This window comes from Hemitrygon akajei, chromosome 23 (genome assembly GCF_048418815.1).
Source record: "Hemitrygon akajei chromosome 23, sHemAka1.3, whole genome shotgun sequence".
NCBI lineage: Eukaryota > Metazoa > Chordata > Chondrichthyes > Myliobatiformes > Dasyatidae > Hemitrygon > Hemitrygon akajei.
The window spans coordinates 49,045,478-49,069,169 of record NC_133146.1 but is presented as its reverse complement, the minus strand read 5'-3'; the positions used below and the strand labels follow the sequence as shown (position 1 = coordinate 49,069,169).

Here is a 23,692-nt window from a genome sequence, read left to right as displayed (position 1 = left end):
GTATCGGAAGAGTGGGAAATAGCAAGTGCCACTCCACTCTGCAAGAAGGGAGAGAGGCAGAAGAAAGAAAACTATAGGCCAATCAGTCTGATCTCAGTGGTTGGGAAGCTGTTGGAGTCCATGATTAAGGATGAGGTCTCAGGATATTTGGAAGCCCATGATAAAATTGGCTGTAGTCAGCATGGTTTCCTCAAAGGAATATCTTGCCTGAGAAATCTGTTGCAATTCTTTGAAGAAATAACAAGCAAGATAGACAAAGGAGAATAGGTTGATATAATGTACTTGGATTTTCAGAAGGCCTTTGACATGATGCCACACATGGGGCTGCTTAATAAGCTACCAGCTCACGGTATTACAGAAGAGATTGGCTGATTGGCAGGAGGCAAAGAGTGGGAATAAACCTACCCTTTTCTGACTGTCTCCTGATGACTAGTGGTATTCCACAGGGGTCTATGTTGGGACCAATTGTTTTTACGTTATATGTCAATGATTTGGATGATGGAATTGATGGCTTTTTTGCAACGTTTGCAGATGATATGAAGATAGGTGGAAGGGCAGGTAGTTTTAAGGAAATAGACTGGCTACAGAAGGATAGGTTAGGAGAACGTACAAAATAGTTTGTCGGGAAGTAAATGGTCATGCACTTTGGTAAAAGAAATGAAAGGGTTGATTATTTTTAAAGGGCGAGAAAATGCAAAAATCTGAGGTACAAATTGACTTGGGAGTCCTTAAGGGATTCCCTAAAGATTAATTTGCAGGTTGAATCTGTGGTGAAGAAGGCAAATGCATTGTTAGCATTCATTTCAAGAAGACTAGAATATAACAGGAAAGGTACAATGTTGAAATTTTCTAAAGCACTGCTGAGGCCTCACTTGGAGTATTGTGAGCAGTTTTGTGCCCTTTAGAAGGGATGTGCTGAAACTGAGGGGTTTCAAAGGAGGTTCACAAAAATGATTTCAGGATTGAATGGCTCATCAAGTGAAGAGCATTTGATGGCTCTGGGCCTGTATTCAGTAGAATTCAGAAGAATGAGGGGTGACCTCATTAAAACCTTATGGTGAAAGGCCTTGATAGAGTAGATATGGAAAGGATGTTTCCTATGATGGGTGAATCGAAGACCAGAGCACACAGCCTCAGATTAGATAGACATCCTTCTAGAACGGGGTTGAGGACAAATTTCTTTAACCAGAGTGTGGTGGATCTGTGGAATTATTTGCCGTAGGCACCTGTGGAGGCCGTCAATATGTATATTTAAGGCAGAGATTGATGGATTCTTGATTGGTCACGGCATGAAGGGATAAGGGGAGAAGGCAGGAGATTTGGACTGAGAGAAAAATTGGATCAGCCATGATGAAATGGCAGAATAGACTCGATGGCCTAGTTCTGCTGCTATAAATTATGGTCTTACATTGGGGGTGTATGGAACTGTGAATTTCTTTGTTGACTGGTTATTAAAATATTCATGGATATTTTGTGAAAATTAGATTTCTGAACTCATTGCTGGAGTGCTATTTCACCAAAAAAAATGGTAATGAAAGTCAGTTTTACTCTAGGCGGTTGGTGACATTTATGCCATATCCTCGCGCAGATTTGTGAGTCTGCATCTCCTATGTTTGAATTCCTCCAGCCAGTTTTCTGCCCATTACCAAAGGTTCTTTCCAATTTTTGTTAGAAACAGTGTAATTTTTAATTGTCAGGAGATGTAGATAACGATACACAAAAACATATTTTACATCTCTTTTTAAGCTTTCTGTTAGCTTTGATATGGTTGATCACATTTATCCAATGTTTTTTCTATCAGTATTCCAATTATTGATATAGTACTTACTTTTCCCATTAATAATCTAGTCAGAACAAATGATTTACCTTGCCTCTTACTATTAACACTTGCTAAATTCAGAAAGCTAATCTTGCACTCTCTAGTTTTTAAATTGATGTGCTGCCTCTTAATAACATTATCAGAAATCACAAAAAACAGTTTCTACACATTTGATGAAACCCAGCTCTACACCACCACCACCATCACCACTCAGAACACCTCCACTGACTGATTAGCTAACCTCAAGGACCTATTGAGTAAGTAGGAATTTACATCAGCTAAATATTGATAAGACCAAAGTCATTGTCTGCAAATTGCCTTTGAGTTATATCTCTCTCTGGTTATATCTATGAGAGTTATATCTCTATGAGAGATATATCTAGTTATATCTATGAGACTGAATAATCTTTGTATCAATTTCAACCCAAAGATGAGATTCTGGCAATTTAGCTCCACCCTGCCTTTGCTCATCTGCTGACGAAGGATGCACGTCTTTACTACTATTGAACAAGTGTTGAAGTATATTCCTGAGGACCTTGCTTAGTTACAAAACTGTGTTCTCCATGACCTAATTGAAACTCCAGTCCTGTAAAGCAATTATCTTTCTGTGCTGATCTCCTGGTTGACCTTCTCGATTCTTGTGAAGTAATCTTTCCAGGGATTCTCATACTTGTTGCATCTGTTTGAATGTAATTCAAATTTTCTAATTTTGTTACCTTGAGCTGACCTAATATTAATTGTGGTAACTTTTTAATCGTGAAGCCTCTAAATTTTGGAGCTCTCTGCAATAACTTTTCTGTCTTATGATCTTGACACAGTCCTAAGTGCTTTACAGCCAGTGAAGTAATTTTTTTATTTTTATTTCACCATCCAGTCACATGTTTTAATGTAGAAAATTATATTATCGGTGGGTGCAACAACTTCTTACCAGCAGCAATTGACTATGAGATTAATTGAAGGATAAATATTCCTGGGAAATTTTCCTTTTGTTTTGAATTAGTTGCTTTGGGTTCTTTTATATCTATTTGAAACAGCAAATTTGTCATGTCTTTAGAATTGTACATAGATGGTCCTTACTTCAATTTGTAGATTGCTTCGTAACAAACAGCACGTCCTTTTACCATAAGCAATGCATGAAATCTTGCTGCCTCTCAAAATGGAAGAAAGAAAGAATACTGCAAATGTTGCATAGGTAATTTAAGACTTTTAGCAATGAGCAACTTTTTGAGCAATACTAAGTAGTCATATAAAGTTATGGAAGATAGTACAGTAATTGTTGAGTGACAAGTTGATTTAGTTCACTATTATTTTGATAGTTGCATGATGCCACAATAATATGACTATAATCTGTTAAGAGGTCTGCATCAAATTGACTTTTTAGTACTTAACAATATAATGAGTGTGACGATACATACAGTAACATGATGCCAGGGTTGTTTGGCAGTTTAAATTTTAACCCTTTGCACACTGCTGGGATGATGACATGAGGGCACAGCAGCAGCAGCAGCCAAGCCAGTGACACAGTGAGTGGCTGTGACACCCTGCAGGAAGGGGTAAAAGCAGGCAGAGCAATAATGATAGGAGACTCTATGGTTAGGGGATAACTGGGTGATTCTGCAGCCATGTAAAACATGCCAGAATGATGTGTTGCCTCCCAGATGCTAGGGTCCAGGATGTCTTGGAGCAGCAGAAGACAGTTCTCGAGAGGGAAGGTGAGCAGCCAGAGGTTGTAGTGCACATTGGCTCCAATGACATAGGTAGAAAGGGGGGAGAGGTACTGGACAGTGAGGCTGAAGAGCAGGACCTTCAAGTTAAATAATCTCTGGGTTGCTGCCTGTGCAACATGTCAGTGAGGTAAAAATAGCATGATTTGGCAGATGAATGTGTGGCTGATGAATTGGTGCAGGGGCAGGGTTTAAAATTTCTGGATCATTGATATTTCTTCTGAGGAAGGAATGACCTGTACAAAATCCTTCACTTACACCTGCACCTGAGAGAAACCTATATCCTTATGGGCAGGTTTGCTAGAGCTGTTGCGGAGGGTTTTATTAGCAGCGGTACTGGAACTGGAGTGATCAGGCAGAGGATGGGGAAGCTGCAAAACAAGTAGATGCAATGTGTAGTGAGACTGAAGATGGACAGGTGAATGACAAGTCAAAACTGCAATCAGTGGAATGAGTTAAAGTGTAACATAAGGGCAAAATTGAAAAAGGTGATGAATACAGGACTGGAGATGTTATATTTGAATGCTTGCAGTATCTGGGATAAGGTAGATGATCTTGTAATGCAGTCACAGGTATGACATTCCTGAAGGCTGAAAGAAGATTATATTTGGGAGCTTAACATCCAAGGATACACATTGTTTTGAAGGGATGGGTTGGTAGGCAGAAGGGTTGGTGTGGTTCTCTTGGTTAAAAAATGAAATCAGATTCTTCAGAAGAGGTGACATAGCATCAGAAGATGTAGAATTCTTGTGGGTATAGTTAAGAAACTGCAAGGCTCTGATAGGAGTTATATACAGGCCTTCGAACAGTAGCTAGGATGTTCGGTACGAATTTCAATGGGATGTTAAAAGAGTAGTGTTACAATAGTGATGGGGATTTTAATGTCAGGTAGATTAGGAAAATCAGGTTATTGCTTTATCTCAAGAGAGGAAATTTGTAGAATGCCTACGAGATGGCTTTTTAAGAGTAGGTTTTGGTTGAACCCACTAGGGGAACGGAATTTCTAGTTTGTTGTTGTGTAATGAACCAGGTTTGATTTGGGAGATTAAGATAATGAAATCATTAGGCGGCAGTCATCATAAAATGATAGAATTCACCCTGCTTGTTTGAGAGTGAGAAGATAAAGTTAGATGTATCAGTATTGGAGTGGAATAAAGGAAATTACAGAGTCAAGAGAGAGGAGCTGACCAAAGTTAATTGGAAGGGGGCACTAGCAAGGATGACAGTAGAACAGCAATGACTGGAATTTCTGTGGGCAATTTGGAAGACACAGGATTGATGGATCCCAAAGATTAAGTATTCTACTGGGAGGGTAATGCATCCGTAGCTGACAAGGTAGGTCAAAAACAGCATAAAAGCAAAAGTGAGGGCAGAAAATATAACAAAAAATCAGATTCTGATTCTGAAATTAGTGCAAAGTTGGAGCATTGGGAACCTTTCAAACATCACCAGAAGGCAACTAAAAATACAATAAGGAGAGATAAGATGAAATGTGAAGGTAAGCTAGCCAACGTTTTTTCTCAGATATATGAAGAGCAAAAGAGAGGTGAGAGTCAATATTGGACCGCTATTAAATGACGGTGAAGAGGTAGTAAAGGGGGCCAAAGAAGTGGCAGATGAACTTAAGTATTTTGCATCAGTCTGTTCTGTGGAAGACACTGGCAATATGCCAGAAATTTGAGATAGGCAGAGGTGAGTGTAGTTGCTATTACTAAGGAGAAGGTGCTTGGGAAGCTGAAAGGTCTGAAGGTAAATAAGTCACCTGGGCCAGATGAAATACACCGCAGGGTTCTGAAAGGGAGCTGAAGAGATTGCGGGGGCATTAATAATGATCTTTCAAGAATCATTAGATTCTGGAATGGTTCCAGAGGAGTGGAAAATTGTAAATGTCACTCCACTTTTTAAGAAAGGAGAGAGACAGATGACAGGAAATTATAGGCCATTTAGTCTCACTGCAGTGGTCGGGAAAATTTTGGACTCCATTATTAACCATGAGATTTTGGAGTACTTGGAAGCACATGATAAAGCAGACTAAAGTCAACATGGTTTCCTTAAGGGGTAATTTTGCCTGACAAATCTGTTGGAATCCTTTGAGAGGAAAAAACAGGCAGGATATACAAAGGAGAGTTAGTTTATATATACTTGGATTTTCAGAAGGCCTTTGGCAAGATGCCACAAATGAGACTGCTTAACAAGATGAGAGTCTATGGCATTACAGGAAAGATACTAGCATTCATTGAAGATTGTCTTACTGGCAGGAGACAAAAGAGTGGGAATAAGGGATGCATATTCTGATTGTTTGCCAGTGACTAGTGATGTTTTGCAGGGATGGGTATCGTGACTGCTTTTCACATTATATGTCAAATGACTTGGATGGTGGAATCAGTGGCCTTGTGGCCAGGTTTGCAGACAATATGATGATAGGTTGAGGGGCAGGTAGTGTTGAGGAAGCAGAGAATCTACAGAAGGACTTGGACAGATTGGGAGAATAAGCAAAGAAGTCGCAGATGGTGTATGGTGTAAGGAGGTTTATGGTCGTGTACTATGGTAAAAGGAATAAAGGCGTAGTGGAGTGAAAATTCAAAAAACAGCTGCAAAAGGATTTGGGAGTCCTTGTTTAGGCTTCTTTAAAGGTTAACTTGCAGATTGAGTCGGTGGTAAGGAAGGCAAATGCAATGTTAGTGTTCATTTCAAGAGGACTAAAATATAAGAACAAGGATACAATGCTGAAGCTGTATAAGGTATTGGTCAGACTTCACTTGCAATATAGTGAGCAGTTTTGGGCCCCATATGTAAGAAAAGATGCGCTGGTATTAGAGAGGGTCCAGAGAAAGTTTCACGAGAATGCAAGGGTTAATGACGACCATTTGATTGCTCTTGGCCTGTATTGGCTGGAGCCTCGGATAGAGAGACATGCATTTAGAACTGAGATGCGGAGAATTTTCTTTCGGCAGAGGGTGTTGAGTCTGTGGAATTCATTGCCATGGACAACTGTGGAGCCTAAGGCATTGAATATATTTAGAGTGAGGTTGATACGATCATGATTAGGCAAAGTGTCAAAGGTTAGTGGAGAAGGCGGGAGAATGAGGTTGAGAGGAGTTACCAATCAGCCATGATGGAATGGAGAACAGGTTCAATGGGCTGAATGGCCTTGTTTTGTTCCTATTACTTATGGTCTTATTGTCTTAATTTAACATTCATTGTGAAAATTGCAGGAAAACCAAAATCATGTTTTTCTCCACCATTTGTCACTAGCTTTTCAGAGTAGAAAGTTATTTGTTGTTAGGTAAATAAATAATTTAGATGATGGAATAGATGCCTTTGTTGCCAAGTTTGCAGATGATATGAAGATTGGTGGAGGGGCAGGTAGTGTTGAGGAAATTGGTAGGATATAGAAGGACTTAGACAGATTAGGAGAATGGGGAAGAAAGTGGCAAATGAAATACAATGTTGGAAAATACATAGTCGTGCACTTCTGTAGTAGAAATAAAATGTGCAGACTATTTTCTAAACGGAGAAAATTCAGGAATCTGAGATGCAGAGGAATTTGGGGGCCCTTGTACAGAACAAGAGGGTTATCATATGAGGAACATTTGTTTGTTCTGGGTCTCTACTCACTGGAATGCATAAGGATGGGGGGAGGGAATCTGACTGAAACCTTTTGAATGTTGAAAGGCCTAGACAGAGTAGATGTGGAAAGGATGTTTCCCATGGTGGGAGAGAATAGGACAAGAGGATACAGCCTCAGGATGGAGCGGCACCCTTTCTAAACAGAGATACAGAGAAATTTCTTTAGCCAAAGGGTGGTGAATTTGTTGCCACAGGCAGCTGTGGAAGCCAGGTCGTTGGGTGTATTTAAGGCAGAGATTGATAGGTTATTGATTGGACATGGCATCAAAGGTTACGGGGAGAAGGCCAGGAACTGGGGTTGAGAAGGAGATTAAAAAAATAATCAGTCATGATTGAATAGTGCAGCAGACTCGATGGGCCAGATTGCCTCATTCTGCTCCTATGTCTTATGGTCTCTATTTTAGGTCAGTTGGTTTTATTCTGATTTCTAGCTCAAATCATTGTGGGTTTAAGAAACTTGAGGTTTATACAGGCAGTCCCCGGGTTACGTACAAGTTCAGTTCCTGAGTCCGTCTTTAAGTCGGATTTGTAGGTAAGTCGGAACAAGTACATCTGGTATTATTTAGCATCAGTTAGTCAAACGTTTGTCTTAGTATTTAGTATATATTTTACCTTTCTATGCATATAAAACACTTAAGAAATGTATGTATTCCAATAATTAAACCACTGCATTGCTTAGTAATAATCGTAGCTTTCATCGGGGCAGGACTTTTCACATGCTCCATTATTCTCACTATATCCATTATCCTTTAAAATTGTTCTGATGGTTGACCGACTGTAGCCTAACGCTTGTCTAATGACCGATGCTGTTTCACCTCTTTCCAAGCGCTTTAGTATTTCCACTTTATTTTCAATCGCAATCGCTTCCCGTCAATGGAACAGAAACACTGCGGGCGTCGGGTCCCGACCTCTGCCGGCTCCTGAAGTCCGCTGGGTCTTAAAGACCACCGTACACCATCAACGGAACAGAAACACTGCGGGTGGTGGGTCCCGAGCTCCGCTGGGTCCTAACAACCACCGCATACCGTCAACGGAACAGAAACACTGCGGGCGGCGGGTCCCGAGCTCTGCCGGCTCCTGAGGTCCGCTTGGTCCTAACGACCACCACACTGAGACAGGCTGAATAGGACAAGTGGGGGCTGTGCTGGGTTTGGGTATTTGATCATCCACAATATTCCGCGTGGGAATTTAAACTGGAGGTGGCAGTGTTTTTTTTACGAGGTCGAGTTGCGAGCTTGATATCAACCCGGCACGGATAGTATGGGAGTCACTGGATCGACATCAACTCGGAACGGGAGCAGTCTGTCACTGGATCGAACTCGGAAACCTCCGTTCTCCAGCCTGGCACTGATCTCACTGCGCCATCAGCCGACCGGAACGGGGGGGGGCGGGGGGTGGGGTCAGGGAGAATCTTACTAAGAAAATTTTAAGCCAAATACAAAGTTAAACACTCAACACAGTGTCAACGGCAACGACATAAAATGGCGGAGGGCGTCGGGATCCGACTTAAAATGGCGGACAGCGTTCTCCTTCCTCGGCTCGTAAGTACGAGTTGTCCATAAGTTGGATGTTCGTAACTTGGGGACTACCTGTACTAAAGTTCAATATAGAGTGTTGTCAACTATGGCTTCTTGGGGTATAAAGCTGAGGCACTCTACTCATCAAGATTGAGCTAAAATCATATACAGTAGAATGATTTTCAAGAGCAGGGAGTTATTCCTGGTCTATTGGCTAATTTTAATATTAATGAACTTATTGAAATAGATGATCTAGACATTATCAGTTTGTTGTTTCTGAGAGAGAGTTGTATATAACTTGGCTGCTACATTTCTTCTGTTACAACAAAAAGTACTTAATTGACAATTGACCGCTTTGAGGTAGAAAATGCATTATATAAATGCAAATGTTACATTCCTTCTCTCTGCAATAAAATTGAGCATTTTTAAATGTGCCAGACATGGTGTGCTTGCCAAAGGATGACAATTAATCTTAGTATTACATCCATATTGCTCTCCTGCCTGATCTGAATGACAGTAAGCACTATGTTGACAGTTTATAACATAGGATAACCTCGGGCTTTATTTACAAGTACGAAAATTAGACAAGCACAAGTGGAATGAAAATGAGATTGCTGGAATTCATGAAGTGTTAAATTAAGGTAGTTGGAGGCTATTTCATGTTCTTCAATGTACCATGATGTAATTCAGTGTGATGTCCATTGTTTTGTTCCTATGTGGATGTGGAGGTATTTCTGCCCATTGTAGAATGGCAGAAATGCAGAATTCATTAATATTTGTTACCGGGAGCATGGCCTAGCCATATGAATGGAGCTTCCATTTGGAATATGTATCAACTCTTCATTAACTGATGCTGCGACCCATTAACACATTCCAATATGAGTGAGACAACCAGGGGCTTACAGCAGATTCTTATCCTCCCTTATCTTTTCAAAAATAATTATCTACTACTGGTTTGTAGTTATATTGCTGGACTCATTCCAGGGCTTCTGACCTGGAGACACAAGTTAGAGTTCTATGAAGATAGCAGGAGAATTAAAATAAAAAGCCAGTTTTAATCATGAAATTAATCAATTGTTTTAAAAACCCATCTTGTTCATCAGTGTCTTTCATGTCTTTACCCCTTATGACCCTTTTGTGACCCCCCAGGCTCTTAACTGCCCCCAGTTGAGGGAGAAATAAGAAAGGGCAATAAATGTTATTCTACCCAGTGATGCAAGATTTTGTGAATGAATAAATAAAATAAATTGCAAGTGAGTCTGGTCATTTGCACCCATAATATATGTGGCAGCCAAATGATGCTGAACTGGTTCCTGGAAACAGCAGTCTGATACATCTACATAATCTGTTTTTGAATTTTATTGAAATTTTTCTTAACACCTGCAATTGATTTAGTGGTTCATTGCAAGTAAGGATCCACAAAATAATAATATACTTGGGCCAATCTGTCCTAAAGGGACGTCTTCAATATTCTTTCTGCTAAGTTCTCCAAATCCACAAGCGGGATGAACAAGCTATTGTCAATATCATATCCAGATAGAAATCCACAGATTCATTTAGGAAGCCACATTCTTTGCTTGTACGACACCAGACTCCCAGATACTATTCCAAGCTCTGTTCGTTAAAAGATTACTAGGCGGATGGAGGAAAAGGTTCTAAAGAAGTGTAAAATCTCCACAAATTTAAGCTTATAGAATGGCATTGAGAATCCCAAATCTATTAGTCAGGAGCACATGAATGGTAGAAGGAGTACACCATCATCCAAACTACCACCCTCCTGCCTGATCAACCACCTCTTGTCCTACCTCTGGCAGAGTCTATGGGTTCCACGTTGGCTTCATCAGCCATCTCAGAACCCGCAGAACTGGAGTCGAAGCAAGTCATCTCAATGCCAAGAGATTGCTTAGGAAGGAGAAGAATATCACAAATTATATTCTCTTCATGCACAAATCATACCGTACTTTTAAACATGGTGTGAAGTGCATGTAGTCAAAGACATTCAAAGAATGATTGGAAATAAAATTTTGTTACAGATAAGTAATGTTTAAAACTTATGTTCTTGAAATATATATAGAATTTTTTTCCCTTTTGTTTGCAAGCTTACCTATAAATGATGCATGCACTGTTCCGACAAGTGTCACAGTTTGCAGTGTCCTGTCCTGTCCTGTAGGAGAGACTGTAAAGATAAAATTGAGCATTGTAATGTAAAGCAGTATTTAATTCGTTTCCAGAGAAATGCTACAAAATAATTAGGGGGAAAAGGTTTTGATTTCCGGATGATAAACAAAAATCTGATATTAAATTTAATTCTTTTATCTAGCTTAGTTTATAAGACTATGAGTTGAGAATCCTTTTGATTAATGAGGTAGACATAGATTCAAATCAACCATGGCTATTGGGACTGTTAAATTCAGTGATTTAACTTGCATTAAATAAAAATATATTAGTAAGAAGAATGGCTGAAATAGAATCAAGAGTTGCTTCTTGGAAGCTTAAACCTGTTCTGCCAGTCATTAAGATCTTGGCTGATGCTGTGCTCCAAATCCAAGATCTTCTACTCATTTGAGTTCTAAATTATTGACCTGTTGTGTATTGATGTACTGTTGTGTATTTCTAGATTCTCCAAATGGAAGAAGCATTTCTTAACATCTATCTTGTTAGTCCTTTGCACAATGTCTCAGAAACTAAAAAGGCAATTCCAAGTGAAATTAAATACACAATTGGATGCATGACAGCTGTGGCAGGGTTTTGCATATAATTATTTCCTATAAGGCTCAAAATGTTTTTATGCATGCTTTGAAAGGGAGAATAATGCTGCACCTATGCAAATTCCCACCGCATTCAGCAACCCTGTTATCTCCGACCAAGAGGCTAACGTCAGAACATCCTTCTAAAGGGTAAACACTCACAAAATGTCAGGCCCTGGATACTGAAAGCCTCTGCTGACCAACTGGCTGGGGTGTTAATGGACATCTTTAATCCCTCACTGCTGCTGTGTGTGCTTTCCATCTGCTTCAAATGGGCAGTAATCATACCAGTGCCCAGGAAGAGCAGGGTGAGCTGCCTCAGCAAATATTGCCAAATAGCACTTGCATCTACCATAATTAAGTGTTTTGAGTGGTAGGTTATTGCTAGAATTAACTCCTGCTTGAGTAAGAAACTGGATCTGCTGTAAGTTGCCGAGTACCACAGCCCGATTAGTGTGGACACAATCTCACTGGCTCTCCACTTTGTGTTGGAGCACCTAGACAATAGTAACATAAGTCAGGCTGCTGTTTATCAATTAAAGCTCAGCATTAAGTACCATCATTCCTTCAGTATTAAACACAAGCTTCTAAATCTAGTCCTTTATACTTCCCTCTGGATCCTTGACTTTGTCATTCTGAGACCTCAGTCAATACAGATCGATGATAACATTCTTCTACTTAAATCAACAGAGGTGTACCTCAAAGATGTGTGCTTAGTTCGCTGCTCTATTCTCTCTACACTCATAACTTTATAGCTTAGCACAGGTCAAATTCCATTTATAAATACACAGATGATACCGTTTTGGTAAAATTTTAGATGGAAACAAAGAGGTGTAGAAGAATGAGAGAGATTGGCTGGTTGAGTGCTGTTGCTACAACAATCTTGCACTTCATGTCAGCAAGACCAAAGAATTAGTTGTGGACTTGAAGAAGAATTTAGGAGAACATACACCATTCTTCACTTAGGAGGGGTGAGAAATTTTAAGTTCCTAGGTGTCATCATGTTGAAGGATTTATCCTGGGCCCAACACATTGAATCAATCATGAAAAAAATATACCAGAGTCTCTACTTAGGAATATGCGGGGATGTAGCATATCGCTAAAGACTTGCAAATTTCCATATATCTACATTGCAAAGTATTTTGACTGGTTGCATCACAGTCTAGTGTGGAGGGTCCAATGCACAGATTTGTAGACTCAGCCAGCTTCTTCATAGGCACAATTCTCTTCCACCATGGAGGACAACTTCAAGAGGCAGTGCCTCAAAAATGTGGCATCCATCACTAAGGATCCTTACCATCTGGGACAGGCTCTATTCTCATTACTACTATTGGGGAGGAAATTCAGGTGCCTGAAGATGCACATTCAACAACCCGGGAATAACTTCTTCCTCCCTGTCATCAGTATTTTTGAACAGTCATGGTCTTTAGTCATTTTATTTGTGCTAGTTACTTATATTCATTCATCTATCTGTTTATTTATGTATTTATTTACATACAGAGATAATTTTTATTTTTTATTTTATAATTGAGTAATTTATATCTTTGTGCTGAACTGCTACTACAAAACAACAAACTTTATGTAATTTAAGGCGGTGATTAAAAAACCTAATTGTGATCTCTTATCCTCCTGAAATGCAGCAGAATGCGAGAAAGCCAGCATAAAGGGAAAACCTGCTTGACTTCATATTTACCACCCTGTGTGTCACAAATACATCTCTCCATGATTATTGACCATCATGCAGTCTTTGTGGAGATGGTCCTTTCAGCATTCTGCTACATTGTGCTTGTGCTACCATCATGCGAAAAGGGATAGATCAAAAATTGATCAAAACTTGGCATCTGTAAGGACGAATGGAAACAACAAAACTTTCACCAAAATTTCACCACAATCTGCCCTTGAAACCTAATTAACCCTTATTTTACCATTGTCCTCAAGCCAGGTAATTACTGTGGTTCAACAAAGAATGCAGAACAAGAGTCAAATCATGCTACTGAAATTAATATTGAGTCATTTGTCTTAAATGGCAGATATGGCATGTTATAAGAGATACAAGATAATCCTACAAGGCACTATCATGTGTGGTCAGAAATGGTAATGACAATTAAGCAGCTAATAAAAAGAGAAGGCTTCTACCTCTGTTTCATCACTGTGAGTGCGAAGGACTTATTAGAATAATTTTAGATAAGGAATTGTCTTCATCATCACAAAGGCTATTCTTGGCAAATTTTATTTATTTATCTCAACTGTTGCACCATATACTTGCATTTTAGAAGTACCTGTGCCACTTTTCCATGACTTGAGTACAGTTAAAAATTTTACAATTTGACCAATAATCAATCCTGCTTGGATTGAAAATCTGAAACATTGCTTGGTATACTTAATCCATCAAAGCAGAGCAAATTATTTCAATCAATTACCACTCTATAGTTCAGTCTCAACCTTCAGAAAAGTGGAATGTGTTGATAATATTGCTTAGCGGTGTATAACTTCATCCACGTAGTTAATTTTTTTTCCATGCCAAATTATAACTTAATGGTAAACGTGGATAAAAGATCTGAATTCTAGAAATGAGAAGAGTGTGAATCTCTTTGCCAAGGCAGTACGTGACATTGAATAGTCTTAGTGAAGCAAAGAGAAAACTATCCAATATTCATAGTCATTGTGGTTCACCCAATTATGTACCAAGCCTGTTAAAGCAAGTTAAAAGCTGATATCCAGAGATGGCTGGTTCAATTCCTGTCTCCCCATAGATTTTCTGCAAGCTGTAAGGCACAAGTCAGGGTAGTTATGCAATTCTCAACATATTGATGAATGAATGTAGTTCTCAATGACACACTTACATTTAAAGCAACCTGTATGACTAGCACATAACCTACCATTCACCACCTGTGTGCTGAATGAACTGTATGCACCACCACAAAACTCACAATACTGCCTGAATCTTAAGTCAAGTCACACATCAACTTTATTTGGAAAAACTTTGTTATTCTTCCATACTTGAAACCATTTCAAAGCCAGATCTGGGAACTGTTTCAAATTTCCTTGTGAGAATACCTTCACTTGCAGAATAATTTCAGCTTAACAAGGCAGTATCTTAGGGTTAAGAGCGATATGTTTCCAGCATTTTTATGTGGGTTCTGTGATAATGAAGTCCCAGGTGCGTTCTGCATACTGTGCCACAGGTGGGACAGAAGGAGTGTCGTGGGAAAAACAGTTATATTGATTGGATTATTTCATGACATTCTGCTGTTAGCAACATAATGCTCACTGATTTGGATGCTCTTTTGCCAGTTTGAGGATTTTTGGACCGGTGATTGTCATGAATCCATATAGTGTTGCATTTTTCCAGAATTTATAAGACCATAAGATATAGGAGCAGAAGTAGGCTATTCAGCCTATAAAGTCTGTTCCGCCATTGAATCATGGGCTGATTCAATTATTCTAGTCCTCCCCACTCCCTTGCCTTCTCCCCATACACTTTGATGCCCTGGCTAATCAAGAACCTATTTATCTCTGCCTAAATACACCAATGTCTTGGCCTCCATAGCTGCTCATGGCAACAAATTCCACAGATTTACCACCCTCCGGCTGAAGTAATTTCTCCGCGTCTCTGTTCTAAATGGACATCCTTCAATCCTGAAGTTGTGCCCACTGTCCGAGACTCCCCTACCATGGAAAAAAGCTTTGCCATATCTAATCTGTTCAGGCCTTTTAACATTTGGAATGTTTCTATGAGATCCACCCTTGTTCTCCTGAGCTCCAGGGAATTACAGCCCAAGAGCTGCCAGATGTTCCTCATATGGTAAACCTTTCATTGCTGGAATCATTCTTGTGAATCTTCTGAATCCATTACAATATCAGCACATCCTTTCAAAAATAACGTGCCCAAAATTGCACACAATACTCTGTGTGATCTCACGAGTGCCTTATAGAGCCTCAATTTCACATCCCTTCTCTTATATTCTATACCTCTAGAAATGAATGCCGACATTGCATTCACTTTCTTCACTACTGACTCAACCTGGAGATTAACCTTCAGGTTATCCTGCACAAGGACTCCCAAGTCCCTTTTGCATCTCTGCATTTTGAATTCTCTCCCCATCTAAATAATAATATGTCCGTTTTTTTCTTCCACCAAAGTGCATGACCATATACTTTCCAATATTGTATTTCATTTGCCTCTTCTTTGCCCATTTCCCTGAACTATCTAAGTCTCTCTGCAGGCTCACTGTTTCCTCAACAGTACCCGCTCTTCCACCTATCTTTGTATCATCGGCAAATTTAGCCACACATCCATTATTCCCATCGTCCAAATCATTGACATACATCATAAAAATCAGCGGTCCCACCACCAACTCCTATGGAACTGCACCGGTAACCAGCAGCCAGCCAGAACAGGATCTCTTTATTCCCACTCTCTGTTTTTTGCCGATTAGCCAATGCTCTACCCATGCTAGTAACTTCCTTGTAATTCCATGGGCTCTTATCTTGCTATGCAGCCTTATGTGCAGCACTCTGTCAAAGGCCTTCTGAAAATCCAAGTATACCCCATCTACTGCAAATCCCTTGTCTACCCTGCTTGTAGTTTCCTAAAAAAAAAACTGCAGTAGGTTAGTCAGGCAGGATTTTCCTTTCAGGGAACCATGCTGGCTTTAGCCTATCTTGTTATGTGCCTCCAGGTTCTATGTAATCTCATCCCTAACAATCAATTCCAGCAGTTTTGTGGAGGTGGCTTTTTTGCTGCTGCTCCATTGCTTTGAGGTGTCCACTGTATCTGGTTGCACACCAAACCTCAAAAATGTGATCGATTGAGTCGGAGTAGCAAAAAGGACAGTGCAGTCTGTGCATCTTAAAACTAGTTTTTCCTTTAAAATTTACAGATTTTAATGAAAGTACATTGACCTGAAAGACAAATATTTTTCTCTCTTCACAGATGTCCCTTGATATCCTGACTAATTCAAGCATTGTTTGCTAAATGACCCTTTTGATAGTGTAAGATCTACCTTTTGTAAGCAATGCAAAAATTATAAAGAAAAAAGATATTGTGGCTTTTTAAGGTTAAAAAGAGTTGATACGAAGTGAAAAGCTCAGGGACAGAAGTATTAGCAAATGTCAGAGCTCAAAGCTTCCTTTTTTTGTAGTTGGAAGTTAGAAACAATTTCCCCAAAGAAATACAAATATCGTAAACAATATTGTATTTGCAATTTGTAGTGGCCCTTAGGCAGCAATGAAATTTAAATTTTAGACGTATTGAGGATTGCTAACAACGAAAGATAGCTGCAGTGTGTATTTTGAAAGAAACATTTGTTGTATTTCCCTTTAATGTTATTGCAGTGAAATGGCTCTGAATATAATATTCTTGGTGCTTACAATAGTGTGGATTTTGTTCATCCATTTAAAAGGAGAAGGAATTTTGCTTTTGGTAGAAGTTTAACTTAAAAATTTAAAAAATGTTTTGTATTAAGTGATTTATGCCATCAAGTAATGATTGTGGGATTTTTCATTTTTGTTGGAATTGTATTGTCAGATGTGATTATCAGAAAAAAATGTGAGTGCACCAAATTTTCTGGATTGTTTATATATCTGTGAAGTCACAATGCTCAAGATAGTTTATCCATTCCTTAATAGAGCTGTCTAAAACTGCATTTTAAATGGGTCTTGTATTTGTACTATGATATTATTGAAAGGTTGCATACCTTAATTAGATGTTCTACAGTTTCATTCTTTGAGCCTGCATATGTTTGTGGATCTAATTCATTGTTTTCTCCCTTTCCTCCCCTGTCCAAAAAGAGGACATGATTGGTATTAAAATAAAGCAAATTGTATTTATCATTAATTGCAGCAAGCTTTTTAAATTCTAAGCCTGTATTTGCAATGTGCTGTCCTAAAACAAAATAATGAAATAGATTAACTTATTGAGTGGTGTCACAGCAACAGCCTTGCTTCTAACACAAGCAAGACCAATGAGTTGATTGTGGACTTCAGAAGTGGAAGATGAGAGAACACACACCAGTCCTTATCGAGGTTTCAGCAGGTGATAGAGTGAGCAGTTCCAAGTTCCTGAATGTCAGTATCTCTGAGGATCTAATCTGGGCCCAATGTATTAACACAATTACAAATAGTGGCTATATTTCTTTACGAGTTTGAGGAGAATTGGTATGTCACCAAAGACTGGTCCAGATTTCTATTGATGTACTGTGCAGAGCATTCTAACTGGTTCCATCACTGATATGGAGGGGCCACTGTACAGGATCAGAAAAAGCTGCTGAAAGTTGTAAACTCAGCCTGGTCCACCCTGCGTATAGCCTCCCCAGCATTGAGGGTTACTTTCAAAATGTGATGCCTTAAAACACCAGCATCTATAGTAAAGATCCTTATCTATCACCTAGGACATGTCCTCCTATTGCTACCATCAAGGAGGTGGTACGGGTCTCTGAAGACTTGCATTCAATATTTCAGAAACTGATTCTTCTCCTCTGCTATCAGTTTTCATGACATATGCCAGGGATATTAAACCTGATTCAATTTCACCACTATTAATTGTGTTGGCATATAGCAACAAGTGTGCAAAAAATACCATAAGGGATAAATTTGACCTTGCCTTCAGGTATCAGTCTTTAAATTTATGTATTCATGATTCTTATGATACAAGTTCATTTTCACTCTGAGAACACCTCCCTTGGTGTTATGTGCCATTAGAATTATATAATTAATTACACTAGATCTGGCAACTCAAAACTGGATGTGTATCCTTTACATTCATTGACATAAGCACTAATGCGTTCACCCCCCCCCCCCCCCCCGCCCCGCTGGCAAAGTGCTGAGAGTCACCAGTGACCAGAAATTCAACTGGACTATCCATTATTACAGCTGTAAGAGCATGTCAAAAGCTGAGCATGCTGCAGTGAGTGACTCATTACTTAACTTCTCAAAGCCACTCATCTATAAGGCACAATTTAAATGCATTGTGGAATATTGGCCCCTTATTTGGTTGAATATATTTTAATAATATTGAGAAACTTGACATGGGACAAAGCAATTGGACTAAATGGAATCGTATTCACTCTCCTAAATATTCCTTTTTCACCATGGAATAGTCATTCCTTGTCTAGATTCCCTTTAAAAACTGGAACCTCCAGTAACAAGAAAGGCAAGGGCATCAGATGCATGAGAGTACCACCAGTGTAGGTTTCTATCCATGTTAGACGTAACCCTAATTTGGAAATCTTTTGTTCTTTAATCATTGCTGGACCTTAATGCCACCGAAGAGCATTGTGGGAATACTTTTACCAGAAGGACGGGCTTTTTCGCAAGGTAACTCACCATCAGCTGTGGGAAATTAAAGTAGTGATCATGCCACAAAAAAATCTTAGATTTTTCTAAGAGATCAGGCAAGCAATCTTGATCTAAGGAATAGTTCTTAAGGAGAATCATAGAGAAGGAAATGTAAAATGATGAGTGTTTGAAGAAATGTGTAGGTGTAGGAATAACTTAGGGAGTGAGGTCATGCTAATGGGGGAAGATACATATTGAGTTTATATTACAGGTGTTTAGCCTGCAACTGAACTAGCCAGAGATTACAGAGATGATTTTTAAAAAAAATTTCTGTGTTTTCGTTTTGTTGACCATAACTGAAATAATGATCAAAGTGTTCATCTTTTGTTGTTAATTTGGTGGAGGAATGCACCTCTTCATGCTCCCCACTATCCTCAAGCTGATATCAGAGCCTTGATCTTGCATGGAACAATTTATAATTTAAAACAAAGGCCACATAGTATGTTAGTAATATAGTGAAGGTTAAACCGAGGTTGCAAGCATGCAACGTAATACACTTCTGTTATCAGTGAATATTATACGTCTGATTAAGTAGTTTCAGTAAATGCTGCCCTTTAATATTCTCATGTTTTGCATTTCCCTGTTTATATTTTTTATTTTTGAATGTACCTAACTGCAAGGAAGTTCAGAAACATTCCACAGACAATTTGATAGACATCAAAATTGAAGGCATGGCTTGGTTGGCTATAATAAGTTTATTTCAGCAGTTTTGTGGAGAGGCCTGTTTTAGACCTAATTATGACATGGCACATAAGCTGTACAATACTCTCTTTTGATTAGATCCAGGACCATGGATCAGTAAATTGCAGATGAGCAATCATGATAGAATCAGTAGCGTCTCCAGCATGCATAACTTGTTTTTGGTTCTTTCAAATCATCTGCAGCGTGCAGCATGAACTCTTTTCCTCTTTTCACAGATGCTGCCTGTCCTGTTGAATTTTACAGCATTTTATTTTTATATATTTCATTTTAGTAGAGTTGCTTTTACTTTAATTGATCCATAATTTAGTTTTTGTTTTTCTTGAATCCGGGCTACAAGCCTCGTTTTGAGGGCTATTTTATAAGTGAGGAGCTTTCCATAGTGTTTATAAATAAGAATGTTTGTAAAGGACTTGAAAAAGCATGAAATGGTAGAGGTGAGTTCATGGATATGTATGTTGAATGTGGCTTGTTTGAGTAAAGATAACATAAAAAGCTAGCTGCATCAAACTGAAAATATGACTGCATGAAACATCAGAACTGGAAAGTACAGAATTCATGGTTTTTGGAAATCAGTGGTCTGCTTTTCTCTGGTTGAGAGGGAGAACAAGACTCCAGATTTTTTGTTAAGAGTTAGTTGCAAATGGAAATAGCACTAATTATACAGAATGTAAAACACAATTGCCAGTAATTATTTTCTCCAGTATTCTAACACAGATTTTCCTTAATTTTAGAAAATAAAATGGTTAAATATAACTAACATGCTGTTGTATTGTGATGTGTCAAGTGCTGACTTTCAAGTTTGGAGATGCAATCATTCCACAAGTAATCACTTTATTCCACTTCCCATATGCACAAATGGCGTGCAAATCTAATGTTCTGCAATAATGAGCTACAATTACACACATCACCTACAGAATTCCCATCACGCACAGCTACCATATCCAGTATCCATCAGGAAGAAGGTACAGGAGCCTCAGGACTCACACCACCAAATTCAGGAACAGCTATTACCCCTCAGTCATCAGCCTCTTGAATCAAAGGGAATAACTTCACTCAACATCAATTGCCCATCACGGAGCTTGTCCTGCAACCTACCCTTCACTTTCAATGACTCCTCATCTCATGTTCTCTATATTTATTGCTTGCTTACTTGTTTGTTTACTTAGTTATCTATCTATTTATTATTATGATTTTTTTCTTTCTATTTTTGCACATTGTTTGGGAACCTGTTGGTGCAGTATTTTATTGATTCTATTGTGGTTATTGGATTGAGTATGCCCACAAGAAGATGGATCTCAGGGTTGTGTATGGTGATATATACGTACTTTGATGAATTTACTTTGAACCTGGATGTTATGAATATATGGACACTTCCCTATTAGTATTCACTGCTATGATATCAGATTCCCATCTGCATTTAAGATTGGGTAATAATTAATTTGCTATATACTGCCGCATAGTTGGCTGTACAACTTCAGTCCACTGGCTGTACACTGCATCCCCTCATTCTTGCTCGGAGGTGGAAAATTGCTGTTTACGTTACTTGACAGTTCAAGCTTTAGGATTTTTGTATTGCATTGTGAATCCCATATTTTGCATATCAGTGAAATCTGTATTAGGCAGTATGCATTCATTAATATTTTTGATATTGGTTCTTTGTTTCTACATAACTATGTAATAGATCTATGTATTCTATTACTGGAACATTCATTTCTATGCAAACATATATAAATTGTGTTGTGTAGTCTTACCCTTCTCTGAGGGCTTCGCCTTTTTCTAATTCTTGAATAACCCCAAGCAACACCTTAATAGTTTCCTGACTGGAACTGATCAGGTTTTCCATTATTTGTAGCTGAGCTTTCAGATCCACAGCTTCTGTAAGAGGTACAATTTGTTGATCTGAATCCAGTACAGATACTGTTGTTTGATTAGACTGATCTTCATCTCTAGGTGCAGTATTTGTCACAGCTGATTCAGAGAACTCTTCTCTTTGAGGAGACTGTAGTGAACAGAGTTGTCCATTCACTGATTGAGGTTGGTGACTGGCTGGGGACAAAGTTCTTTCAGGCACTTCCCATGCAGCCAGTTTTTGTAAGGAGTCCTGTGTAAAGGAATTTGAGGGATCAGTCTGAGTAAGTTCACAGATGCTGTCTGTTAAATGGAAGGAAGTGAGATCAGCTAGTTGCAATTCAGTTTGATTAAGGTTCTGATTTCTTGAAGACACCTTATCATACATTGTCATATTGCACTGTTGGTGATTTTGTTCATTTGAGTCTTCAGTAAAATTGTGCATTTCGTGGACTTTGTTACTGGGAGTATCCAGTCTCATGCTGCCATCTTGTTCATTCAGTTTGTTGAGGTTATTAGTATGTACACTGGTGTCTTGATTCTTCTGGCTGCTTCTCTTTGAACTGCTTGTATTACGTGCTTCCAAGTCGTTATTGAGTTTATCTTTAATTTCAACTGCCAAACTATTGTTTTGTTGCCTGAATGTTTCTAAAGTGGGAGCAATTTTAATGATATTTACTTTCTTCCTTTCCAAAGGAAATGTCTGATAACGCTTTTTGAGGTCAGGAGATGTCTGCACACCTGTGCTTCTGGTAACATTTGGAATTGACCTTCGTGCAGGCACTGTCATGTATTTGCGATAAGCTGCCTTACAAGAAATAGATTTCATTGTTTTTTTGTCCATTTGCTGTGTTGCAGCAAGTCTCTTCTCCTGTTCATTCTGAGCTTCACGGATATCTTTAAATCTCACCTGTAATGCTTTATTCCTTTTTTTAATATGTCTATTTGGATCTTGAGCATATTTCATCTCCGGTGCTGGTGAAGTTGTTTGCTCAGTTTCATTCTCCTTTCCTGTGAGTTGGCATTTACTTGGTTCCTTACTCACCATGTTTTACCTACAAATGAAAACAACATTTCAAAGCAAAATTTAAACTGTGTCAAGATTAATTGTAGTAAGTCCTGAAAGAATCATTTCTATTAAATTGATATCATGAGGCACTTTATATAAATGCAAAATTGTGTAAGTTGCAAACATAGACAAGTATTAAAGATAGTAATATATTAGGAGGAATTGTAGTATGGTGGTTATGCTACTAGACTAGCCATGCAAAAGCCTTTTTAAGCAACACAGAGGCATGAGTTTAATTATCATTTATAAAAAATGGTGGTCTCTAATGATTACCATAACACCCATCTGTTTCGTTAATTCTTCAATTGAGGAAATTTGCCAGTTTACCTAGAATGGCTTGTGTGTGATTTCAAATCCACAGCTATGCGTAATTCTAACTGTCATGCTTAAACAGAATAAGAATAACTCCAGACTACCCAGCCATGTCAACCTTGAGACATAGGAGCAGAATTAGGCCATTCAGCATATCGAGTCTGCTCTGCCATTTCTTCATGGCTGATCCTTGATCCCACTCAACCCCATACACCTGCCTTCTCACCATATCCTTTGATGCCCTGACCGATCAAGAAACTATTAACTTCTGGCTTAAATATACCCACATATTTGACCTCCACCGCAGTCTGTGACAGAGCATTCCACAAATTCACCACTCTCTGGCTAAAAAAATTCCTCCTTACCTCCATTCTAAGTGGTCGATTTTGAGTCCGTGTCCTCTAGTTCTTGATACCCCCACCATAGAAACATGCTCTCCATGTCTACCTTATCTAGTTCTTTCAACATTCAGTAGGTTTCAATGAAATCTCTTGCATTCTTCTATATTCCTGTGAATACAGGTCCAAAACTGCCAAATGCTCCTCATTTGTTAACCTTCATTTCTGGAATCACCCTGGTGAACCTTCTGTAGACTCTCCAATGGCAACATATCCTTTCTGAGATATGGGGCCCAGAACTGTTGACAATACTCCCAAGTGCAGCCTGACTAGTGTCTTATTCCCTGCTTTTATATTCTGTTCCCCTTGAAATAAATACCAACATTGCATTTGCCTTTACCGCAGACTCAAGCTGTAAATTAACCTAGGAGTCTTGCACGAGGACCCCTAATTTCCTCTGCACCTCTGATCTTTGAACCTTCTCCCCATTTAGTCTGCACTTCTTTTCCTTTTACTAAAATGCATTATCATACATTTCCCAACTCTGTATTCCATCTGCCGCTTTTTGCCCATTCTTCCAATTGGTCTAAATCTTGCTGTAATTGCTTTGCTTCCTCAGGACTGTCTGTCCTTCCACTTAACTTCATA

The 23,692-nt window shown here is 38.9% G+C and overlaps 2 protein-coding genes across 4 annotated transcripts in view; one reads left to right on the top strand and one right to left on the bottom strand.

Moving 5' to 3' along the window:
* The window catches only part of dock1 (dedicator of cytokinesis 1), a 574,951-nt gene that overhangs the window by 241,998 nt on the left and 309,261 nt on the right, over positions 1–23,692 (top strand). The gene's annotated exons all lie outside the window — the stretch shown is intronic.
* The window catches only part of LOC140715419 (inhibitory synaptic factor 2A), a 45,462-nt gene that overhangs the window by 12,687 nt on the left and 9,083 nt on the right, over positions 1–23,692 (bottom strand). The window contains exons 2-4 of one of the 2 annotated variants that reach the window (XM_073027581.1): positions 21,229–22,380; positions 17,137–17,218; positions 10,795–10,866 (exon numbers count right to left, since the gene is read on the bottom strand). In XM_073027581.1, the coding sequence (XP_072883682.1) occupies positions 10,828–10,866; positions 17,137–17,218; positions 21,229–22,373 (1,266 nt within the window). In that variant the 5' untranslated portion in view covers positions 22,374–22,380 and the 3' untranslated portion in view covers positions 10,795–10,827. The remainder of the gene's footprint in view (positions 1–10,794; positions 10,867–17,136; positions 17,219–21,228; positions 22,381–23,692) is intronic. The other variant, XM_073027580.1, reaches the window with a different exon arrangement.